The sequence below is a fragment of the Mauremys mutica genome, chromosome 11 (genome assembly GCF_020497125.1).
Source record: "Mauremys mutica isolate MM-2020 ecotype Southern chromosome 11, ASM2049712v1, whole genome shotgun sequence".
Lineage (NCBI taxonomy): Eukaryota > Metazoa > Chordata > Testudines > Geoemydidae > Mauremys > Mauremys mutica.
In genome coordinates, this window is record NC_059082.1 from 59,106,910 (window position 1) to 59,129,205 (window position 22,296).

The 22,296-nt window shown below is 40.9% G+C and overlaps 1 protein-coding gene across 9 annotated transcripts in view; it reads left to right on the forward strand.

The window, feature by feature from the left end:
• RBFOX1 (RNA binding fox-1 homolog 1) overlaps positions 1-22,296 on the forward strand; it is a 2,584,986-nt gene that overhangs the window by 1,968,251 nt on the left and 594,439 nt on the right. For all 9 annotated transcript variants that reach the window (XM_044979735.1, XM_044979736.1, XM_044979737.1 and 6 more), the window contains one exon: positions 2,885-2,926. In XM_044979735.1, the coding sequence (XP_044835670.1) occupies positions 2,885-2,926 (42 nt within the window). The remainder of the gene's footprint in view (positions 1-2,884; positions 2,927-22,296) is intronic.

Consider the following 22,296-nt stretch of genomic DNA (forward strand, 5'->3'; position numbering starts at 1 on the left):
AATGGAATAATTACTCTCCAAGACGCAGTCACTTTAGCTGTACTTAATTTTACTCCTTGGGGGAAAATTTATATGTAGACCAATGATAAATCCCTTTCTCCTCTTCGTGCTATGTTAGAGAGACTACAAACAACATGTGCATAGATCTTTTTTGTGCTGTGTAATTTTCTTTCTGGCATAGGGGATTTATTGTTGTACCTTTCATATAAGGAAGGAACGTTATGCTTTTTATTTATTAGGATTTTTTCCATTGCTAAGTAGGACAAAGGTTTTAGAATTTCATAAATACTTTTGCTTTTGTTTGAAAGAAGTTTTTGGTTTTTTGGTCAGCAGCAGACGGGGGAATAAAATACCTTGTGTTGATGTGTATTGTTTCAGACTTTACCCTCTTGTAAGTGCCTGCTTGACATAGAGGTATCCAAATGTACTCTGAACCTCTGAATGTAGCGTAAAGAAGTATTACTGCACATTTCTTTATTTAGTGTCTTGTGAATTATATTTGTCATGCAAGTTGTTATGGAAAAAAGAAACTACAATGATTATACTTACAAAGTTAATGATATTCAGTAAGGTGGATAATTACAACAGTTTTGAATTATTTTCTTATCTAATCTTCACAAAACCTCGGCAAATGGTTCAGCCCATGCCACAAAAACCAAACAAAACTCGGTAACTATATGCCGTATTGTACCACCTATCTGTTGAAAAACCCAAAGGGGGGGGGCAGAAGCCTTGTGAACTTTCTCTAACATGATCCCCTTAGCAGAATGGATCTAGGGGGCAATAAGGGATATAGGTGCTATAATCCTTCAAACCCATAGAATTCCCAGCCTTTCCATTCTGCCCTGATGGACCCACTTTACCTCTAGTAGCATAGTTATCTCACAAGTTGTGCTGTCAATGCCTGCACATTCCCATGGAGTCCTGACGGGGACCCAGCAATAATAACCTCATATTTGTTATTTCTGAAACATGTAGGGAGAGCCCACTCACCAATGCCTCACTGGCCTATGTCTCAAATTTAATGCTGGCTCTTGGAAACCTATTGGAATGGGAGAGGAATAGGAAGAAGAGGGATATTCACTGGAATCAGTTCTACCCATTTCCAGTACCATTAAGATTAGTTTCCCACCACTAGCAGATGTGGAAGGGATCATAGGGATCTGTTGATTAATTCTTCCCATGATTAGTATTTTACTTGTATGGTGTGCTGTGAAAATGTTAGCTTGTTCGTGTACTATTTGGAGTTGTAGTGTAGATGTGTGAAACATTTTAGGTATTAAACCCAGGAAAAGTCCTGTCTCTCTTTCTCTTACACTGAACTCAATTGGCTTTTTTTTAAAAGGTTTTAATATATTTTATTTGGTTTAAATTTAAGGAAAAACATTTAAAAATGCTTCTACACTTCACAGGTCCACTTTAGACAAAGTGGAAATGGTAAAATTATCATGAGAGGAAAGCTGCTCTTGTGATGGTTGACTTGACTCAAAAAGGGAAGTACAGCATTTTTTTAAGATAGTTTGTCTCATGAAACAGCCATCTAAATTTTGTATATCAGAGGTTTGAATAGTTCAGATACCCTTCAAATAAAGCGTCTGAATTTCTGATACTTCCTTGAACTGGAGATTTACCTCCACTTTCTTTGGAGTTCACCCAGTTGCTAGTTATGTATATGTTGTACCATTACTTTGTGTGTACATCAAGTGCAATTGTGATGAAAGGTAATTACAGTCATTGGAGGTATATATACTGTGGTGAGATATGTCACCTACATGCCTCAACGTGGCGTGGAGGGGACTTGATGGGACAGCCCCAGCAGCAAGGGGGAGAGAGTCTTGCTGAGGGACAACAGGAAGCTCCTCCCACATCCCCTTGGAGTTTCTGGCAACAGTTGTGGGGGAAGGGGTGCTGATTGGTCAGCCCCCTCCAGCTCAAGGATTTAACCTGGAGCAAGGGCCAAGTAGAGCCTCTTTCAGCTCTGTTCCAACACTCACCCTGCTCACCCGGAACTGGGAATCCAGCTTGGCAGATGCTTCAGGTCTAGCTGATTGCACATTTGAAGGTCAAGAAGGAATTTTTTGTTCCCATAGGGCCAGTTAGCAGAGGTCCAGGGAGTTTTTTGCTTTCCTCACAGCACCTTAAAGCCACAGTAAGTTAAGTAGAAATGTGCATAGTACCTAACTGATGTACTTGGTTGAGCTGTTAATTTGTCACAACTTGCATCTGGTTTCCAATACAGTTTAAAGGAAAAAATGAGCAATTCCCAGAGGTAAAAGACCTGGAATTTTGCTGATTGGCCTGGGGCTCCTGGGATAGGGTCAGACATGTGGCACTAAGGGGGCCAAGGTCCCCCACCTTTCTGCACCTTGCAGGGGAGTGGGCAGTGTGCTAGAACTCAGAAAGAGCTGAGTCCTGGGCGGTAGGCTGAGGAGAGCATACCTCGACTAATTACAGATCATATGACTGGAGACCTGTAACCCCCCATACTGGAATCTCTTAAATGCTTGATATAGAAGAGTATGGGTGATGGGCAGGTAGCTCCCCTCCCATATGTTTAACTTTAATAAAAGTTGGTTCTGTCATTTAAAATCCAACCATATGTCTGACATCATTTTGCTACTGTTTCCAGATCAATAAATGAATATGAGTTATTGTTTACACCCAGTAGAACTACAATGGTGCTTTGTGGTAGCTATGTACTTTGCCTTATGTAATCAAAGAACAGTAAATGAGAAAACAAGACTTTCTTCTTGACACAAATATGTCCCCCAAATCCACAATGCAATAAAACGGCCTTATAAATTTTACCTTATTATTTTCCTGTGCTTTACCTTTCGAAAGAGGTATGCTTTGTTTCAATCTGTATATTTTTTTCTCTTTGTAGATTTCAAGACAACAGATGAGTTGTGAAAGAGAACAACTAAGGGTAAGTGCAACAATATGCAGAATGCTCTTCCCTACTCTACAATAAGCAGACTCTTACTCATGTCACAACAAAAAGTTCTCTTGAAAAATGGACTGCAGCTTTTGGGTTCAAGAGAGGAACATATTCATCTCAGCTAATTTACTATTGATTGTGTTAGTTAATATTGTATATCTTATTATGAAGTACCATTACAGTATGGATGGATTTTTCTTATATAATTTATTTGGATTTGGCAATGAATACTTTTTTTCGGGAATTTGTTTGACACCCGGGTCTTTTATTTATGTATGAGATGAAGCCCTGCTACTTATAAAGGTCAAATGTCTCACAATCCTTCCCCATTGCCAGCTTGTTTTAGATGCTGAGATATTCTTTTTTTCACTGTCTGTGCTACACCTGTTTTCAGATAAAAATTAATGTCAAGATCAAGAGCAAATTTCAGAAGAGTTCAAGGATTGTAGAATATGTATTTGTTGTGGTTTTGTGGCATGCTCTGTAAATAACGGAGTTCCTATAGCCAAGTTGCTCCGTCTTTGTTTTGATTTTTTCCTTTAATGGAAGTGCCAGATTTTCTTCAGTATTTCAGTCTGTAATGTGGGTTCAAATGCATCTGCAGATGCTTTTTCAGCACCAGTATGTTTATGCACAATTAATAGGTTCTAATACTTGTGCAAGCTGGTGTTAAAATGTATACACACACAGCAAGTATTTTTTAAGAATATGGTCAAACAGTGGGAAAGCTAGTTCTGTCATGCCCTATGTTGGGTGTTTCCTTGCTAAAACTATATTTATTAAGAGTTGAGAGGCAACTTTGTAGCACTGGCTGTGTAAGACGATGTATATTTCTTTTTATTTCCTTTTTTTTTTTTGGTTTGGTTTTTAATTTTTGGAAGTAGAATATACCACCGCCTTGTTTTTGTGGCAATAAGACTGGAACCAAGCAGCAGCAGTTCTGACAAGACTTACAGAGCATTACGTATAAATGTAAACAAATATTCCATTCATAGTATGTGTTTCATGAACTTAATCAGAAGTTTCTTTTTAAATTTTGTTTAATTTTTTGCTATAAGCTATTACTTGGTTTTAACAATATGATCTTTCAGTCACACCAGTCAGTTGGAATCTATCAAAATTATTAAAGAAGCAGTTAGGATAATCCTGCTCACTACGCTGTATTCTGTGAGGAATACTTTTTAATTTTTAATTTATTTTTTTTTGGTAAAATACTTCTTCTTTGGTATTTGTCTTGCTGATGTAAGGTAACTGCACTAATGTTAACATGGAGATTTAGGAGCTGTGAAGATGCTCTGTTTTGTCATTAGAGTAGTAATGTCTCAATGGAGCCAGTTGTCGAAGCTGAAAGATTGCTATGAGTTGTACATCACTGGAGGGCAGTCTTCTTGGGAAGAAGTAGTGCCATGAGAATCAAAAAAGAAGTTTTGTTTCTTTTTATTAAACTTTCTTCTCTGAATTGAGGAAAGAGAACTCTCAAAATCTAAAGGAGGCAGGCTCACAAATCCTTCATAAGTATGTGTGGTTTTGTCTGATTACTGAGTAAAATGACCTCTTCCAGCTTATTTTACAGCAATACCTATTCTTTCATGTGATTTTTTTCAAATTATTTTATTATTGCATCACAGTTTTAGAACTACTAGAATCCATTTTTTCTATCCAATCAATGTAAAAAAAATGTAGTAATCACTCTGGTTGAGGGTCGCTATCAGAGGTGTTTGTGTGCCTTCCTAGATATGTGCTGTATTGTCTATGTACCAGTCAGCTCCTGCCTGAATTTAACCCTTTGTAGTGATATACCAACTAATACAATAACAAATAAGTGGCTGGAAGATACCATATTCATAGTATATTAAATTTCTGATGTCCAAGCATTATTATGATAGATTTATGCAAGGTAGTATGAAGAATGTTGTATTGCCTTATTATATCCAAACATAACTGAATACGAAAAATATCATAAAAAAAGCTAATAACAAAATGAAAGTGGTTACTTTTCCATCCCATGTGCTGAAAATTGATTCACAGTCAGGTGGACTAGAGGTGTTTTGGGGGTGGGGTTTGTTTTTTGTAACCAGACTGAGCTTTTACCACAAGCTGTAAGTGAACTGCTCTAATTGAAAAAAGTTATGAAAGCCTCCACATGGCAAATAGAAATGTTCTATGTCTACTAAAATTACATTTGAAGCAACATTGTCTAAAGTAACAACATAAAGAACACTGAATGAATGACTTGATTGAATGAAAGAATAAATGTGGGTGCAGTTGATAAAAACAGTGTTGAAGCCATCGTACGTTTATGGTCAGAAATGACAGCTTCTTACTCATCAGATCGGATTTCTGAGTTTTTCTGAGTCTTATTTGCTTACGGGTTTTCACCACTGTTAGTACTGAAGGGTCACTATGGCTGGGAAAGAAAGTGGTGAATTCTGTTGTCATTCACATAAAGTAAATGGTCAATGAAATTCAAATGGCAAACCTTTACTACTGGAGATGACATAAAAGGTAAAAGAGGCCAGTTTAATTTCAGGTGCCCAGCTGAGACTGCAGGGAAGGCAGCTTCGACATGGATGTCACTGAGTGAATTTCAACATGTAACTCTTAATGTCATTGTGTCAAAATCACTTTTCTGATATAATTGCATTTCAATTAAAATTACAGTATATATCGACAGAGCTATATCACTAAAACTGGAAGACAATTAGAAATTCTAGAATATGAAAGCCATCCCACAGCAGCAAAGATCCGGGAAGATTTCAGTAATACCAGCTTGGAGCTAAGTAAACTGGAAGCACAGTCCTAATTAAATATTCTCCCTATGCTGCAAGTAAGCCAGAGGGGGTGTGACACTATCCATCAGTGGATGTGATTCAAGAATATCTGTGTAACAAATTCCCACTGGGAACACAGTGTCCATTTCATGAATGTGTGCCAGGGTATTACAAATTCTTTGTTAGCTATCCAATCCAGCACTTGTACCATGAGCCTCACTTATACCTCTTAACTCCAGTAAGCCCTTTCTGCCAGACTGGCAATGTCCTGGATCGTGGCCCATGACAGGCAGTCCTCAAGTCAAGGATACTCCACCTAGAGAGAGAGCAGTGATGCTCCCTGGTTTATTGGGAGGTTGTAAGAAAAGGTGCTCTGATCAAACCTTGATGATAAAGCCAGGTTGGGAATGGTAAATTTGGAGTCATTTGGTCACGTCCAAACTAGGAAAAATAGGTAATTCTTAAACACGTTAGCTAACACATTCTTAAACCTCTGTCTCATAATACAAATACATAAAATCAAACAAGACATGCCAGTTGTCACCTTGATAATTTATTCATATAGTGTATCCTTTTCAGACCCTTTGTCTACTTTGGTTACTTTTAAATGCTAAATCGAGGGCAGAAGCTTTCTGATTTGGTCTGTTAGTATAGTACCTAACATAATGAAACTCTGCTGCTGATCAGGCCTGAGGGTACTCTCACTGTATAAATGATAAATAATTATAATCATTAAGTAGCGTTGTGTGTCTGATCCGTTCTGTACTAAAGAGCTGAATAAGGCATTGGCCACCAGTTAATGACTTAAACAATTGTCTCTTCAACCTATTATCCATGTCCTCTTGTGTGCTAATCTGTATGCTGATTGGAAGTTAATGCTTATGATGTCTAAATTATTTAATTGAGATCTCTCCAACTTATCAACACTACATAACTGGCTGCAATGGAAAGCAAAGGACTTCACATTTAGCGCATGTTGAGTGATGTTTTTTTCTATTGATGTATATAACACATCAGTCAGATTTCTGAAAGCTTTTTTCTGGTATGCCACCTGGACCATTTAAATCAGCTTCTGTACCAAATGACTGGAGGAGAACTAATGTGACGCCAGTTTTTCAAAAAGGGCTCCAGAGGTGACCCTGGCAACTACAGGCCAGTAAGCCTCATTTCAGTACCAGACAAATTGGTTGACACTATTGTAAGGAACAAAATTGTCAGACATGTAGATGAAAATAATTTGTTGGGAAATAGTCAACATGGTTTTTGTAAAGTGAAATAATGCCTCACCAATCTACTAGAATTCTTTAAGGGGGTCTACAAGCATGCAGACAAAGGAGATCCAGTGGATATAGTGAATTTAGATTTTCAGAAAGCCTTTGACCAGGTCCCTCACCAAGGACTCTTAAGCAAAATAAGCAGTCATGGGATAAGAGGGAAGGTTCTCTCATGGATTGGTAACTGTTTAAAAGATAGGAAACAAAGGGTAGGAATAAATGGTCAGTTTTCAGAATGGAGAGAGGTAAACAGTGGTGTCCCCCAGGGGTCTGTACTGGGCCCAGTCCTATTTCACATATTCATAAATGATCTGGAAAAGGGGGTAAACAGTGAGGTGGCAAACTTTGCAGGTGATACAAAACTACTCAAGACAGTTAAGTCTCAGGCAGACTGTGAAGAGCGACAAAAGGATCTCACAAAACTGGGTGACTGGGCAACAAAACAGCAGATTAAATTTAATGTTGATAAATGCAAAGTAATGCACATTGGAAAACATAATCCTAACTACACATATACAATGATGGGGTCTAAGTTAGCTGTTACCACTCAAGAAAGAGATCTTGGAGTCATTGTGGATAGTTCTCTGAAATCATCCACTTAATGTGCAGAGGCAGTCAAAAAAGTGAACAGAATGTTGGGAATCATCAAGAAAGGGATAGATAATAAGACAGAAAATATCATATTGGCTCTATATGAATCCATGGTACGCCCACACCTTGACTACTGCGTGCAGATGTGGTCGCCCCATCTCAAAAAAAGATATATTGGAATTGGAAAAGGTTCAGAAGAGGGCAACAAAAATGATTAGGCGTATAGAATGGCTTCCGTATGAGAAGAGATTAATAAGACTGGGACTTTTCAGCTTGGAAAAGAGACGACTAAGGGGGGATATGATAGAGGTCTATAAAATCATGAGTGATATAGAGAAAATAAATAAAGAAGTGTTATTTACGCCTTCTCATAATACAAGAACAAGGGGCCACCAAATGAAATTAGTAGGTAGCAGGTTGAGAACAAACACAAGAAACTATTTTTTCATGCAACACACTGTCAACCTCTGGAACTCCTTGCCAGAGGATGTTGTGAAGGCCAATACTATAATGGGGGAGGGAAATAGATTCATGGGCAGGAATGGTGTCCCTAGCCTCTGTTTGCCAGAAACTGGGATTGGGTGACCGGGCATGGCTCTCTTGATGATAACCTGTATGTTCATTCACTTTGGGGCACCTGCCATTGGCCACTGTCAGAGGACAGGATACTGGGCTTGATGGACCTTTGGTCTGACCCAGTATGGCCATTCTTATGTTCTAAAGTTTGCAAAGCTTTTATGCCTTTCTTTCAGTTGTCTCTATTAGCAATGATTTTGTATTCCTATTACCAGGGGTCAGCAACCTTTCAGAAGTGGTGTGCCGACTCTTCATTTATTCACTCTAATTTAAGGTTTCATGTACCGGTAATACATTTTAACATTTTCAGAAGATCTCTCTTTATAAATCTATAAACTATTGTTGTATGTAAAGTAAACAAGTGTTTTAAAATGTTTAAGAAGCTTCATTTAAAATTAAATTAAAATGCAGATCTTATCAGTTTAGTGCCATGGTTCCTAACCTGGGGTGCACATACCCCCTGGGGCAGGGCCGGTGCAAAGTTATTTTGTGCCCTAGGCGAAACTTCCACCTTGCGCCCCCTTACCCCCCCCCCCTTGCACATCGGTTCATTGAGGGGCAAATCCCAACAAGCCTTTATAGACCCCAAGGGCTATCCGTGCCCAGGGGCTGCTCCCCAGACCAGGTTCCCCCCTCCCCGCCCCCTGAACTCTCTTGGATGGTGCACAGCCCCACCATGAGCCCTCCCCAGCCCACCCTGATGGCCCCCGCCCCGAGTCCACTCACTGGCTTTGCCGGGCTTGGGCTGCTGCAGCAGCTCGGCAGGGAGGAGCTGCCTTCCGGATGCACTGGAGAGCCAGAGTGTCCTGCTTGCAGCAGCAGGGAACTCCGGCCATGGAGGAGCCAGCGCTGTGCAGGGAGGCAACAGCCCTCCAAAGGCAGCGGCAACACTCGTGGGGAGAAGCCGCACCCCTTCTGCCCAGGCTGCGGCCCTACGCCCCCCCAGGGGCTCCTGCAGGCTGCAGTGGATGTATGTGGGTGCCAGCCCCCACGCACCCCCTGGCTCCCCCGTCACCTAGGGTTACCATATTTCAACAATCAAAAAAGAGGGGAGAGCCCTGCTCTAACCCCACCCCCATCCACTCCCTCCCACTTCCTACCCCGACTGCCCCCGTCAGAACCCCCAACCCCCCCGTTCCTTGTCCCCTGACTGTCCCCTCCTGAGACCCCACCCCCACCCTAACTGCCCACCTAGGACCCTGACTGCCCCAACCCTTAGTCACACCCCCACCCCCAGACAGACCCCCGGGACTCCCACACCCCATCCAACCACTCCCCGCCCCCTGACAGGACCCCCAAACCCCCAACGCATCAACCCTCCCCCTGCTCCCTGACTGCCCCCTGGGACTCCCCTTACCATGCCCAGGCTAGTCAGATGCTGGCTCCACGTGGAGGCAAAACTCCACGTGGAGTGCTGAGGCAGCGGGGGGGGAGTCGTGGGGGGGGGCAGCGGTGGCATCTCACACTCCCGGGAGCCGCAGAACCCAAGCGTGGTGAGAGGGAAGCTGGGGGGTGTGCACCTGCCCTGGCTGCGGCCCGTTAACGGATGCATGCGGGCAGCGGTCCCCGTGCGCCCCCTGGCCTCCCCCCTGCCATGCTTGGGCTCTGCAGCTCCCAGAAGTGTGATCCGCCGCCCCTCCTGCAGCAGGCTCAGGGCCCCACGCCCCGGTGGCTCATGCTCCCAGGAGCCGCAGAACCTGAGCGCGGTGAGGGGGGAGCCAGGTGGGCACACCTCCCGCTCATCTGGGGTCCCAGACGCTGGCCCCGTTCAGCCTCCTGCCAGCCTGGGGTTCCGTTCACTCAGCCAGCAGTAGGCTGAGCGGGGCCGGCGGCCGGGACCCCGGCTGGCAGCCACGTGCCAGGCAAAATTGCCTTGCGTGCCACAGGTTGCCAACCCCTGCTATATACCATCTTGAATATTCATGATTTCATAATACTAGAGTTTCTTATGTTGCCCAAGTGTGGTGCTGCCTGACCTGGCTTGGCTCAGGGTAAAGTTGTATTAAAAGTTAAAGGATGTTCAAAAGGAATTATTCAAAGAAACAAACCATCTCTTGTTTTTCCAAGAGCTTTCCTCCATCCACACACTGATGTATTTTCAGCATGTCTTCGAACAAAAACAATAAGGTTATCCATTCAATCCCTCCCTGTTCTGTTTTTATATTCCTCAATCCTGATATTTAAACCCCTTATCAGTGATAGATTCCATCTCCCATTCTCTCAGCACTACACCCAACCCAGCCACTTTTAGTTGTTTTATGGCTTTATGGACGATCTTGTGGAGCTGAATTTAATTCTAATTCTGATGCCTTAAAAATTGTCTGTGAAAACACAAACCTCACAGCTTGCTCAAAATCATTTTTAAAAACCTATTTCATCTCATATTTGTGCCTGAAAAATCAGGCTTTGAGACATGAATCATACAGCTTATTTAAGGCTGTGAAGAAGCTTAGGATCGCAGCCTTAGGTAGAAATAAGCTGTAATTCATAAACCTATAAAAAGCACAGTGACTGCTTTAGAAGTCTGTCTGCAGCTTCTAGTGAACCTTCCTTACTGCTGCAACTTTAACCTGGGGTTATGATTTTTATCAGAGCCTAATGACCTTGTTTAAACTAAAATCCTAACCTAAACCTCTCTGGGTTTCCTCCAGCCTTCCCTTCTACTAAGAGGTAATCATTTTCCATTATAAACTGTACCTAATTTTTAATTTTTGTATCATATTATGTGCATGAATTTGGGTGTCTAAACTGATGTTTTTGATCCTTGTCCAGTAATACTTTATGAGCGCTGTAAAATGGGCATGGAACTGTTTTAAACCCTCATGTAGGAGGGTTTATTAATGTGCCTTCCTGTGAATACCAATGAAGTCTAATGGTAAATGGTATGATTAAGTCTCTTGATCTTAAGTCTTGGGTGACCTAATTGTGACTCCAGTTAACAACTTTCTTTGCATGCATTCATTAGTGGGAAACATTATATACAATCATCAGTTCCTCCTGAGATCTGGCAGATCTAGGAGGTACAGAGCCTCAGTACCACCACTTGAAAAGAGAAAAGCATTATTGGATTTGGTCATTGATAGGTCTTTTAATATTTTCCTACCTTCTAAACAGTAAATACATCAAAAACAGTAACATGCACACAAAGGCGTATTACTGAAGTATAAAGGTCATGCCACTTGAGATGGGCATCGGGGAAAGAAATTGAGAGGTAGGTCTTATTCACGCTGAAATGTGCACAATGAGAACAGTGTGTGATTCTCATTTCTATACATCATGTCCTGCAGTGCTCACTCTCTGTGTCAGCATACGTTACTGTTCGGAGGGGAATGCTTAACTCTGAGTTCCAATTTTCAGGGTTTGTGCTAAACCTTTAATATCATTTTAATATTTCATTTTGTGTGTGCTTTCCTATATGAAGTGGATGTTAGGTCTTTAAAACCTTTGACTATTAATCTGAACTCCAGCATTCAAAAACAACGGTGGACATTCACGGGTATTATAACATTAAAAATTACTGATGGGAAATTATGGCCAGCTTTTCAAAGTTAGATGCCCTCAATTATGCATGTACACTTGAGTTCACCTAACTTAAATTTGCAAATATCCAGTGCTCATATGTGAATTGGGTATCAAGCAGGCCTCTTAGTTGGCCATGTGTACTCAAACAATGTACCTGATGTCTTTTCCTTTTTGTTTTTTGGTGGTAGTGATTTTCCCCTCAGTAGATGAGGTCAGCCACTACCTAAAGGTCCCTCTCCTATGGGCCCTTGCACCAACACACAGCCCCATTACCTCCACGTGGCTGGATCCAATTGCAGGACCTCATTTACATCACACTTGACAGGTACTCATGACCAGTAGAACAGCAAAGGTGAAATCCTGGCCTTACTGGAGTTTTGCTGCTGACTTCGAGGGCCATGATTTTGCTCCCAGACTTTTGAGCGCCAACATAGTTTTTTAAGGTTCTCGTTAGCTTTCCAGTTATGCTCCACTCTCACAGTCTCAACAGTCATCAGGGGCGACTCTAGGATTTGCACCGCCCCAAGCAGGGTGGCACGCCACGGTGGGCGCTCTGGCGGTCGCCGGTCCCGCGGCTCCAGTGGACCTCCTGCAGACGTGCCTGCGGGAGGTCCACCGGAGCCGCCTGCCGCCCTCCCGCGGGACGCCGCCCCAAGCGCGCGCTTGGCACGCTGGGGTCTGGAGCCGGCCCTGACAGTCATGATATCTCTTTAGGTTTTCGTGGGTTGCAGACAGGGCTCTCCAATTCAATGTCCAGCGAGGGGGAGTTGTGGCAATCTTCTCTATCACTTTGAATTTGGCACTTTCCAGAGTGGCATTGAGCCTGTAGTGTCATACATGTGTTCTGGTTTACAGCCTCCAGCAGTTTTCTAATGGAGATGATAAAGTCTGGGGCGCTTATACAAATACTGTATTTAGTGGACTGTTGGAGGGGACGCTAGAAGCTTAATCTGTAGCACCTTCTCTCTTTTGCCTACTCTGAGGCAATTCAGAATTCCAGGGTCAACTTTTTGGTGTAAATGCTCTTCACGTGTTTATATGGTAATGTATAAAACAATACAGAGCTCTGGCTGTGTCTGAAGGTTGGTGTCTTCTTCCCAACCTGTCTTCATTTTCAGTGCTGTTCAAACCCCCCATTTCCACAGACAGTTCCCTGCATTTAGGACCATACCCCCTCCATGCAGGCTATTTCTAGGAGGTGTCATTTAAAAAAAACAAACCCAAAACTCCAACATTGGTTTGTATAAGTCCACTTTCAAAAGGAGTGTGTGACTGACTGGTCTGGGACAACACAAGCAATGATATTCGGAGCCTTACATCTGCTCTGGACTTAACCAAACAAAGCAAAGCAGAGACATGTTTTTCTGTAGATGCCCACACAAATGTTTCTGCTCTTGAGGTAGTCCCACCCTGCTGTTAGATGGAAAGCTGCAAAGATACCCCCTAGTTACACAGTGTCTTTATTTACATGGAAAATTGTCAGTTTTTTCTATTTTGAAATAGCATTTCTCTGATAATGAAGTTGTTGCCTTTAGTTTCTATTCCAGAGGTGGTGTCGGGAGAATGGTAAGGACCTGTCCATGATTACCATCATTTTTTTATTACCACTTGAATTAGTAATGATGTTCACTTGTTACTGTCATACTTCTGAAATGCTTCTCTTGAGGATAGCCCTTCTTAGTGGCACACAGTTTATTCCTCTCTATCAGATAAAATATTTTCAGGTATAAAAAGTAGCATAGTCTGTCTACTTTATTTTATCTTTACCCTTCCATTCTAAGTACCTACTGGAATGCTATAGGACCTCAAGAAACAGTGTGAGCTTTTCCAAGACTTTTCTTACTTCTCCCTGCAGCTTCAAATACTGTCTCTTTCTGGTGAATAATGTATCATAACTTCAGCTTTCCATTCCTGATTGTAGCAAAGTGGGTCATAGCTATAGTGAAGTACATTCTTACTCCCTTTTTAATTAGTAGGACACACTGAACACAGCATCAGTATATGAAGTAATCCTTAATGTGAAGTAAACATGAATATTTTTGTACAAATTCATGCTTTAATTTTAGATTGAAAGACTCTAGCTCTGTATTTAAGTTTCTAATGAACAGGAGTGACCTATGAAAGAAGTAAAGAAGAAATAGCTTGTAAAATAGGTTATTGTCATGAAAAATCCCAATTTTGTCCTATGATGTCACAAAACTTCAGGAGCATAATGTAACCAAATCAGTGACAGAAACTGTGTGCTTAAGATACAGTATTTGCATATCCCAAAGGGATATAATTTTCATTCTTCTTATTAAAAAGAGATTCTCTTATCTAAGTTGCATAAGATTTCCTGACAGATTTCTTAAAATATGTTTCAAACACTGCAGTCAAAATATAGTCTGTAAACCACTTGGCAGGATGACTGAAGCACAGCAGTGCTGTTTAGTTCAAAACTGCACGATTAGCACATTCTCTTATGCTCTCAGCAATAAGAGTTTAGAGAGAATAGTCTGACTACACATTTATATTGCACACAAAAAACTATATTAAAAGAACATTAAAGTTGCACAGGCAAGTACTCCAAATTTGGGAAATGCCAGAATTAAGGTTGCCTGTGCAACCTTAATTCAGCCCCCCTTGTGTGTATGCATTAAGATACTACCTTTAATTACATGATCTCATAATCTTTTTACCCACAGGACCAAAAAATCAGACTTTCAAATAGATAACTACACAGCTTGGAAAAATTCAATCCAAATTATTACAATTTGGCAAAGTCATAAGCAACCAAAAACAAGGTTTAAAATGGAAGTGTGGGGAATGGGAAGTGCCGGGGATACACACACACACACACACACACACACACACACACATAGATATAATATCTGTATAACATTGAGGATGTCATCCTGGAAAGAGATGACCTGCAGCCATATTTTAGCTGAGAGCTCTGCATTGGTACCCAGCAATGACTCAACCTCTTCTATACTAATTCTGTCTGTGTTTCATATCTACCATAACAAGAATTATTTTTTAAAACCCACTGTTGCTTATTAATCTATCTTTTAACTCTGCAAAGGACAGCAGTGACGCAGATAATGTCTCAAAAGTAAGATAAATTTATAGAGATTCTAGCTTTCTCCATGCCATTTTCTGACTACCAAGATCATGTGGGACCCTCAACGGTCCCCAGATTGTCTTGGGGCTTGGGTGCATGGTTTTCTAAGTGCATGGTCTTAAGTTATGGAATCCCCTCCCCCTTCATTAATCTGAAAGATCCTGAGATGTTCAGAGCATTTCCAGATAGCCTTTCTGTTTATCCTGTGTTTCGTTTGTTTCTATTGTTTTGTTTTTTTCAGTGGGAACAATTAAAGTTTTTGAGTCCTAGTTTGATGGGGAGTTTTTTTGTTTGCCTTTGCTAACGTTACTTAGTGGACTCATGGTGTTTTATTGTTTTATAAATGTTGCTCCTTGGTTAAGCAGACAGTGGTGAGAACAAGACAGCCATTGAAAATATTGTATTAAGTGAGTAAAATTAATTTTGGGAAATGCACATAAAAATTCCAAAACATACTGACTGATTCCCAGGGAATTATCTTCTCAGAAGGTAATAGCACCCTCTCTTTTACATATTGCTTTCTGTTTCAGGCAATCAAATCCTATAAACTATTTTCCCAATGTGATCAATGTACTTCCATTATTGCCTTCACAGCCAATTAATATTTGCAATACAGTTCCTTCCTTCCTCTTCACTTTCAGTTGTATAAACTAGTCAAGTTTACTTTTTCACTTAGAGCATGACAACCTAAAAGCTTGTTAACCTTCTGTCAAATTTGACCACAGATGTGAAATTGTTAAGGTAACCACCTCTATATAATTTGTATACTGGTCCAATAAACTCCCCATATATGCAACATAGTACTTATTGTGGAAGTATTGCAGAGCAGAGTACAACAGGGTTACACAACACTGTTTACATAAAGAGTGAAATCCTGGCCCACTTGAAGTCAATGGGAAGTTTACCATTGACTTCAGTCTCATCAGGATTTCACCAGAAGTGTGTACATATTCTTAACCTCTTGAAAGGTTTGTTAAGTGAAATAAACAGATGTATTCTGTTGTCCCATTCCACAGCAAAAGCCCCAGTTGTATTGAAAGCGGAGTCCTATATGTTAAACAAGAATGATTTTATTAGTTTAGAACCCTCAGCAGCATTAGATAGTTTCCAAAGAACAGGATAGAGAAACACAAATCTGCCGCTAAAACTGAACCAAAAAATATTGGTGTCTTTTTAAGGTGCCTTGACTTTCAAGCCATCAGCAAATTTCAACTCAAGCAATGGGTTATTTCTATTTTTGGGACACAGTACTAAGCATGGGCATAATTTAAAAAGTTGCCCTAGTGTGCACGTACCCTGAAAAAAAGAACCAGCTAAGGTCATGCAGGATAGGTCCCTCTATTTGCCAGAAGCTGGGAATGGGAAACGGGATGGATCACTTGATGATTACCTGTTCTGTTCATTCCCGCTGGGGCACCTGGCATTGGCCACTGTCAGAAGACAGGATGCTGGGCTAGACTGATCTTTGGTCTGACCCAATGTGGCTGTTCTTATGTAAATTTGAACAGAGCTATATACGTCTGTCTTCCACACAAAGTCTTGCAGCAAATCTTTATTTGGTCAAAAGTGTTCGTCTTAGTCAATACTGTTCACTTCTCAGTGTTCCAACAGGCTCTGCCAACACACCATGTGGGTTCAGAAGCCAGATGTGCAATTCACATCCCTCCCAACTTGAATCTGTTCAATGCCTCCCTATTGTGTCTTGATTAAGGCAAAGCTGGGAGGCATCACCAGTTTGGAAACCACCAGTTTGTACCTCCAAACCACTGTTGTATCTTCCATCTCTTCCACTGAGTTAAATTGTCTGAATATTTTGTGCTAAAAACAAAGGACCTAGTGGTTCAGATGCCTCCCTATGTCTATCTAATTGCAGCCTTAAGAAATCTCCATCAATTTGTGAAGAAGACAAAACATTGAGGGCTAAATTCTGCCACTGTTATCCACATTCAGTGCCTTACTCCATGTGCCATCCTGATGCTTTAAATGGGACTAAAGCAGAGACGTGTCAAAATGAGGAGAGTTTATGTAGAATTATCATTAAAATATTAGTTTCCATTATCTTCAGACCTACATCTCCAGATTATAGAGGGCTGTGTTTTCAAAGTGTAGTATAAATAAAAATTACAACACAGGAAAAAATGCACTATAAATGTTATGTGTGGGGGAAAAAAATCCGTTGGTATGAAACCTTGATGCCCTCCCTCAAAATCTATTTCCTAACTTCAATAGTTTGGTATTTCAGAATGTACTTACTATGCACCAGATATAACAAGGTTTTCATATCAAATTATTCTGCTGATGCATCTTCAGAACTACACATTACAGCTACTTCACAAAGTGTGGACCTGGAGAAGGTAAACCCATTAAAAACAAAAAGTGTGGAAATAACAACCCAAAGGAGTTGGTGACGAAATCCCTCTGAATCCATAAGTATCATCATAATACCCTGAGTCTCTATCAGAGGGTTACGAGAGCTCCCTTGGCATACTCAATTGGTTGAATCAATGATTGAGAGACAGCTCATATTTAGATGCCAGGGCTTCCCAGCAGGAAAAAAAAAAGAAAAACAAAATACTTGTTAGGTCAAAAGATATGAGAGAGCCAAAAACGAACAGTTCTGCCTAAAGAAGTTAAGGTAAAAGCTAAAGTAAATAAACTAATGATGTCCTACTGCAAAACATCTACAGAATGTTCTCAGTGAAGACAGAATGGAATGAATGGGATCTCTGTGCAGACTGATTTTTTGATTGAATTTCATGACACATTTTCTGAACATAATTGATATCTTTGTGTTTTTATGTGGTTTTATGTTGGTGGAAAGCATATTGAGTATGCTTGTATGAGTCATTAGATGTTTTTTTCTGAAAGTTTTCAAATCAGTAAGTTATGTTTTATTTTGAATGTCCTTCCTTCCCTGTTAAAAACAAAGCACACCCTCCTTCTCACCCAAACTGTAGTATTATACAGAAGTGGCCCAAAACACCACAGTTTATAAGAGCACTAAAGCATTTGAGGCTATTGCTGTAGAAAACTGTAGTTTAGTTTTTTGCTTAAATAAAGGTTATGTATCTGCATAACTGAGTACTATCCCAAACAGAAGATATCTGTAATCAAATCCACAAAAGTAAAGGAATTTTGGATCAAAAATTAGTTTACCCAAAGATCATAGCTATGCCACATCTTATTATGTACTTCATAACCACATACAAAATCTTCTATACATCCTTACAACTTAACTGATCCTTTTGCTATAGCTAGACATCTGTGTGACGGGTTGCCCCCCCTTCTGGGGTGTCACCTGATGAACTGGGGTCCCACTGAGCTTGCCTGTTCCACTAGCCTGGGCTCCCTTGCCCTGTCCTGCTGAGTCAGGCCCTCAAGCCTCCTCTAGCACACACACAGGTCGGGCCACACCTCGTTTCAAAAGGACACACACACTGAGATCAGCTGTGTGTGGGAAGACTCAGATCGGGGATTGCCCAGCACTCAAGTGCACACACCCTCTGGAGTGTAAACCCAAAAGTATATTGTCTTGCGCTGCACAGAGATCTATACAGCGTAAACTCATGAAATTTGCTCCCTCCTTCAATGTGGAGAAAGATGTGCACATCTTTTTGCCATCCCCCCCCCCCATTATGAATAACACAAACTGGTTATAGAATAAACAAAAAACAAGTCTATTAACTACAAAAGATAGATTTTACGTGATTATAAGGGATAGCAAACAGATCAAAACAGGTTACTGAGCAAATAAAACAAACACACAAACTAGGCTCAATACACTAAAGAAATTGGCTACAAATAGTAATTTCTCACCCTAAATGTTGTTTTAAGCAGATTTGCAAAATTTCTTTATGGACAGACAGCTGTTGCTTGCAGCTTAAAAGTCTAGGTATACCCTTCACAGGCCAGACACTATTCCTAGCCCGGGTTCAGTACTCTCCCCCACAACACCACCCCAGAAACCCTTTAAGTTCTTAAGTCTCTCAAGCATTGGTAGGGGAACCCAGGGCCGCCCACTCTACTGGGTTCCACTCCGGGCCCTTAAGCCAGATAGGCAGAATTGGAATTCAACAACTCCTGCTGTGCCCTGAATTCCTTCCTACCTCCCCTTCCTACCTCCCACATCAAGTAGTGTTTCAGTAGGCTTTTCAGCCTGTTTGTTGGGTTGTCCCTTCCCAGGGTGCTGTCTCTGAGCAGCTTCTTAGCAAATTGCTGGCAGGAGTTCTTGTCTCCTGCCTGCTTGCTCCTCTGGCAGCTGCCCCACCCTTCTGCTTTCCAGCTCTTTGGCAGCCTCACAGCCTCTGGGGGAATAAATCGGCTTTGGCTGGCAATACTTGCATTAACCTCATGGCTTGCCCTCCCCCCCTCCACCCCCCCCCTTTAAGGAAGCCAGCCTTCACCTTGCAGTGAATATAGCTTCTGCAGTAAATTTCTCCTTTGTGTTTTCTCTTGTGCGCTTTTATCTTAATCACAGGTGTTGACCGTTATTATTGAAAACTGTGTGCTTCAGGGAGGGGGAAGAAGTTGCAAAGTCCCCAGAACCCAAACATTGCAGCACAGGTATGCATTGGGTATCCCACCACTACCACTGTAAGGCTTAACCTGTGGGTACGTCTTCACTACCGGCCGTATCGGCGGGTAGCAATCGATTTCTCGGGGATCAATATATCGCGTCTCATCTAGACACGATATATCGATCCCTGAACGCGCTCCTGTCGACTCCTTAACTCCACCAACGCGAACGGCAGTAGCGGAGTCAACATGGGGAGCCATGGACGTCAATCCCGCGCCGTGAGGACGGTAAGTAATTTGATCTAAGGTACTTCGACTTCAGCTACGCTATTCACGTAGCTGAAGTTGCGTATCTTAGATCGATTCCCCCCCCCCCCAGTGTAGACCAGCCCTGTGTAAAAGAAACTCCCCGTTCACTGACCATCTGTGAGCACACAATCAAATGATAGACAATGGTACCACATACACTCCTAGCTGTAGGTGATGGGAATGAGGGATATGCCATTTGCTCACAGCACAAATAGCAGAAGCTATATGTTTTCTCTTTTGGCCACTAAAAGTGTTGTCTTTAAAAATTGCTGAAATTCCCTTCACTACAATATTGGAAATAACAAAAATGCCTTGATATCAGGGAATTTCTTCCTCTTGTTGACCACCACCTTCTAAAGAAGATATGTAAAATACATCCTCTCATATTAGTTACTTTTCCTCTTCTCCATGTCTTTCCTCCTTTATTAGTTAGTTTCCTTTCCTGTCCTCTGAATTAATTTCACCTTTATTTTTTTTTAATTTTTTCTTCCACTCTGTAGTCTACACTTTCACTTGCGTTCCCACAACTGCTTTATCATTGTTAAAAATCATTTATATAGCACCATAAATTGCAGGTGTTTTACAAACTCAGAGTAAGATACATTCTTTGCCCTCTAATATTTTACAGTATAGATATGTCCTAGACTACAGTCTTGCCTTTTTTTTAATGTTACAGTATGGGCCTGGATTTTCAAGTGAGATCAAATTAACTTCCCATTTTACCCCCATAGTCTCTGATCCACAAATAATTGTGATGGTAACTGTGCACCATCAATGTGTGGTGTAGATATGTAACTATTTGATTGTCACTGCACATCAAGTAGTTATATATTAAACCTCCTTGGTTATGCAAAATTTTGTTTACAGTTATTTGCATTTCCAAGTTGAATAAAGGAGGTCAGGATTTAGAAATCTGGCACTATCTTTGTCTTTGAATTTGACTCTACAGTGTAGCTTCTATAACTGTTATTTATCAGACTACCAGAATTTTTGGGCCTGGTTGCCATGGTGCCCCAGCAAAATATTTAGAGGAGTTCATAGAGACCACTGATTCCTTTTAAATAAGCAGCAAATTGTATGAAATATTGCTCAGTCTACCACATTCCCAGATAAAGGGCTGTTTGCAACATAATTATTCTCCAGCTCTTGGTGCAAACCTGAACATCCCTCATAGCTCTATTTATTCTGCTCCCAATTAAACATTCTTTCAGTTGAGTGTCAAATCTCACTATTCCCACATGGAAAAAAATATATAACCTTTGCCTTTAACTGTTTGGGGAGTAAGGATCCAAAGCACATTGAATTCAATCCTCAGTGAGTCTTTCCGTTGTCACATGACAATTGCTAAGGTATGAAAGCCTGTAAAGTCTGTTTACCAATGAATTGAACCATCTAGTGCCAAAATAAAAGTTTCAACCAGTCCCTCAATTTGTTCAAGATTTTTGTTTTATGATGTAGTTAGATTCCCTCTCACTACAACAGGTCTAGTCCACACCCTGAAAGCTGCAGACTTTAACCAAAAACTGCTCAGCAGGTCACCTATCTCCAGCACCCAGATACCCAGTGCCCAATGGGATCCAAACCCCAAATAAATCTGTTTTGGGGTTACATGTATAAAGCTTATAAAGGGTAAACTCATAACACTATAAGACTTCTTTAACACTGTTAGAGAGATATGCTCAGCTGTTTGCTCCCCCAGGTATTAATCACTTACTCTGGGTTCATTAATAAATAAAAATGATTTTATTAAGTATAAAAAGCAGGATTTAAGTGGTTTCAAGTAATAACAGACAGAACAAAGTAAGTCACCAAGTAACAGACAGAACAAAGTAAGCAGAAACATGCAAGTCTAAGCCTAATACATTAAGAAACTGTTTACAGGTAAAATCTCACCCTCAGAGATATTCCAATAAGCTTCTTTCACAGACTAGACTCCTTCCTAGTCTCACCCCAATCCTTTCCTCTGGTACAGTCCTTGTTTGTTCCACCTTGTTCTTAGGTGGAAACTAGGTGTTTTCTCATGACTGGCAACCCTTTTGTTCTGTTCCACCCCTTTTTATAGCTTTTGGCACAAGGCGGCAATCTTTTGTCTCTCTGGATTCCCACACCTCCTTCTAAATGGAAAAGCACCAGGTTAGATTTCAGTATCAGGTGATATGTTTACATGTCCTGTGAGACCCCAGCCTCCATTCTTCCTGGGCTGTCTCACAAACACAGGAAGGCTTGCAGGTAAATAAGCCATTTACAGGTAATTGATTCTGAAGCACCCTTAATGGCTTCCACTTAATATGTTTACCTTAGTAATATAAGTTTTATATCTTATTCTCCTAACTCCATACATAGAAATAATACATGCAAACAAATAGGATGAACACACTCAGTAGATCATAAGCTTTGTAATGATACCTTACAAGAGACCTTTTGCATGAAGCATATTCCAGTTACATTATATTTACATTCATAACCCTATTTCCATAAAACATTATGGAGTGCAACGTCACAAGTAGAATCAAAGGTTATTGAAAGTGCTAACAATAATCAGCCCAAAGATTTCTTTACTTCCCATTGGCAGCAAAGCATTTGTTATAAGCCATGACAACACCATTTTTTTTCATATAGTCTGAAGCCGGACAGGAAGATGTTTAAAAATAGCAACCATAGATTTGGCTGATAAAGTAGGAGTTCCTGGAGCTTACC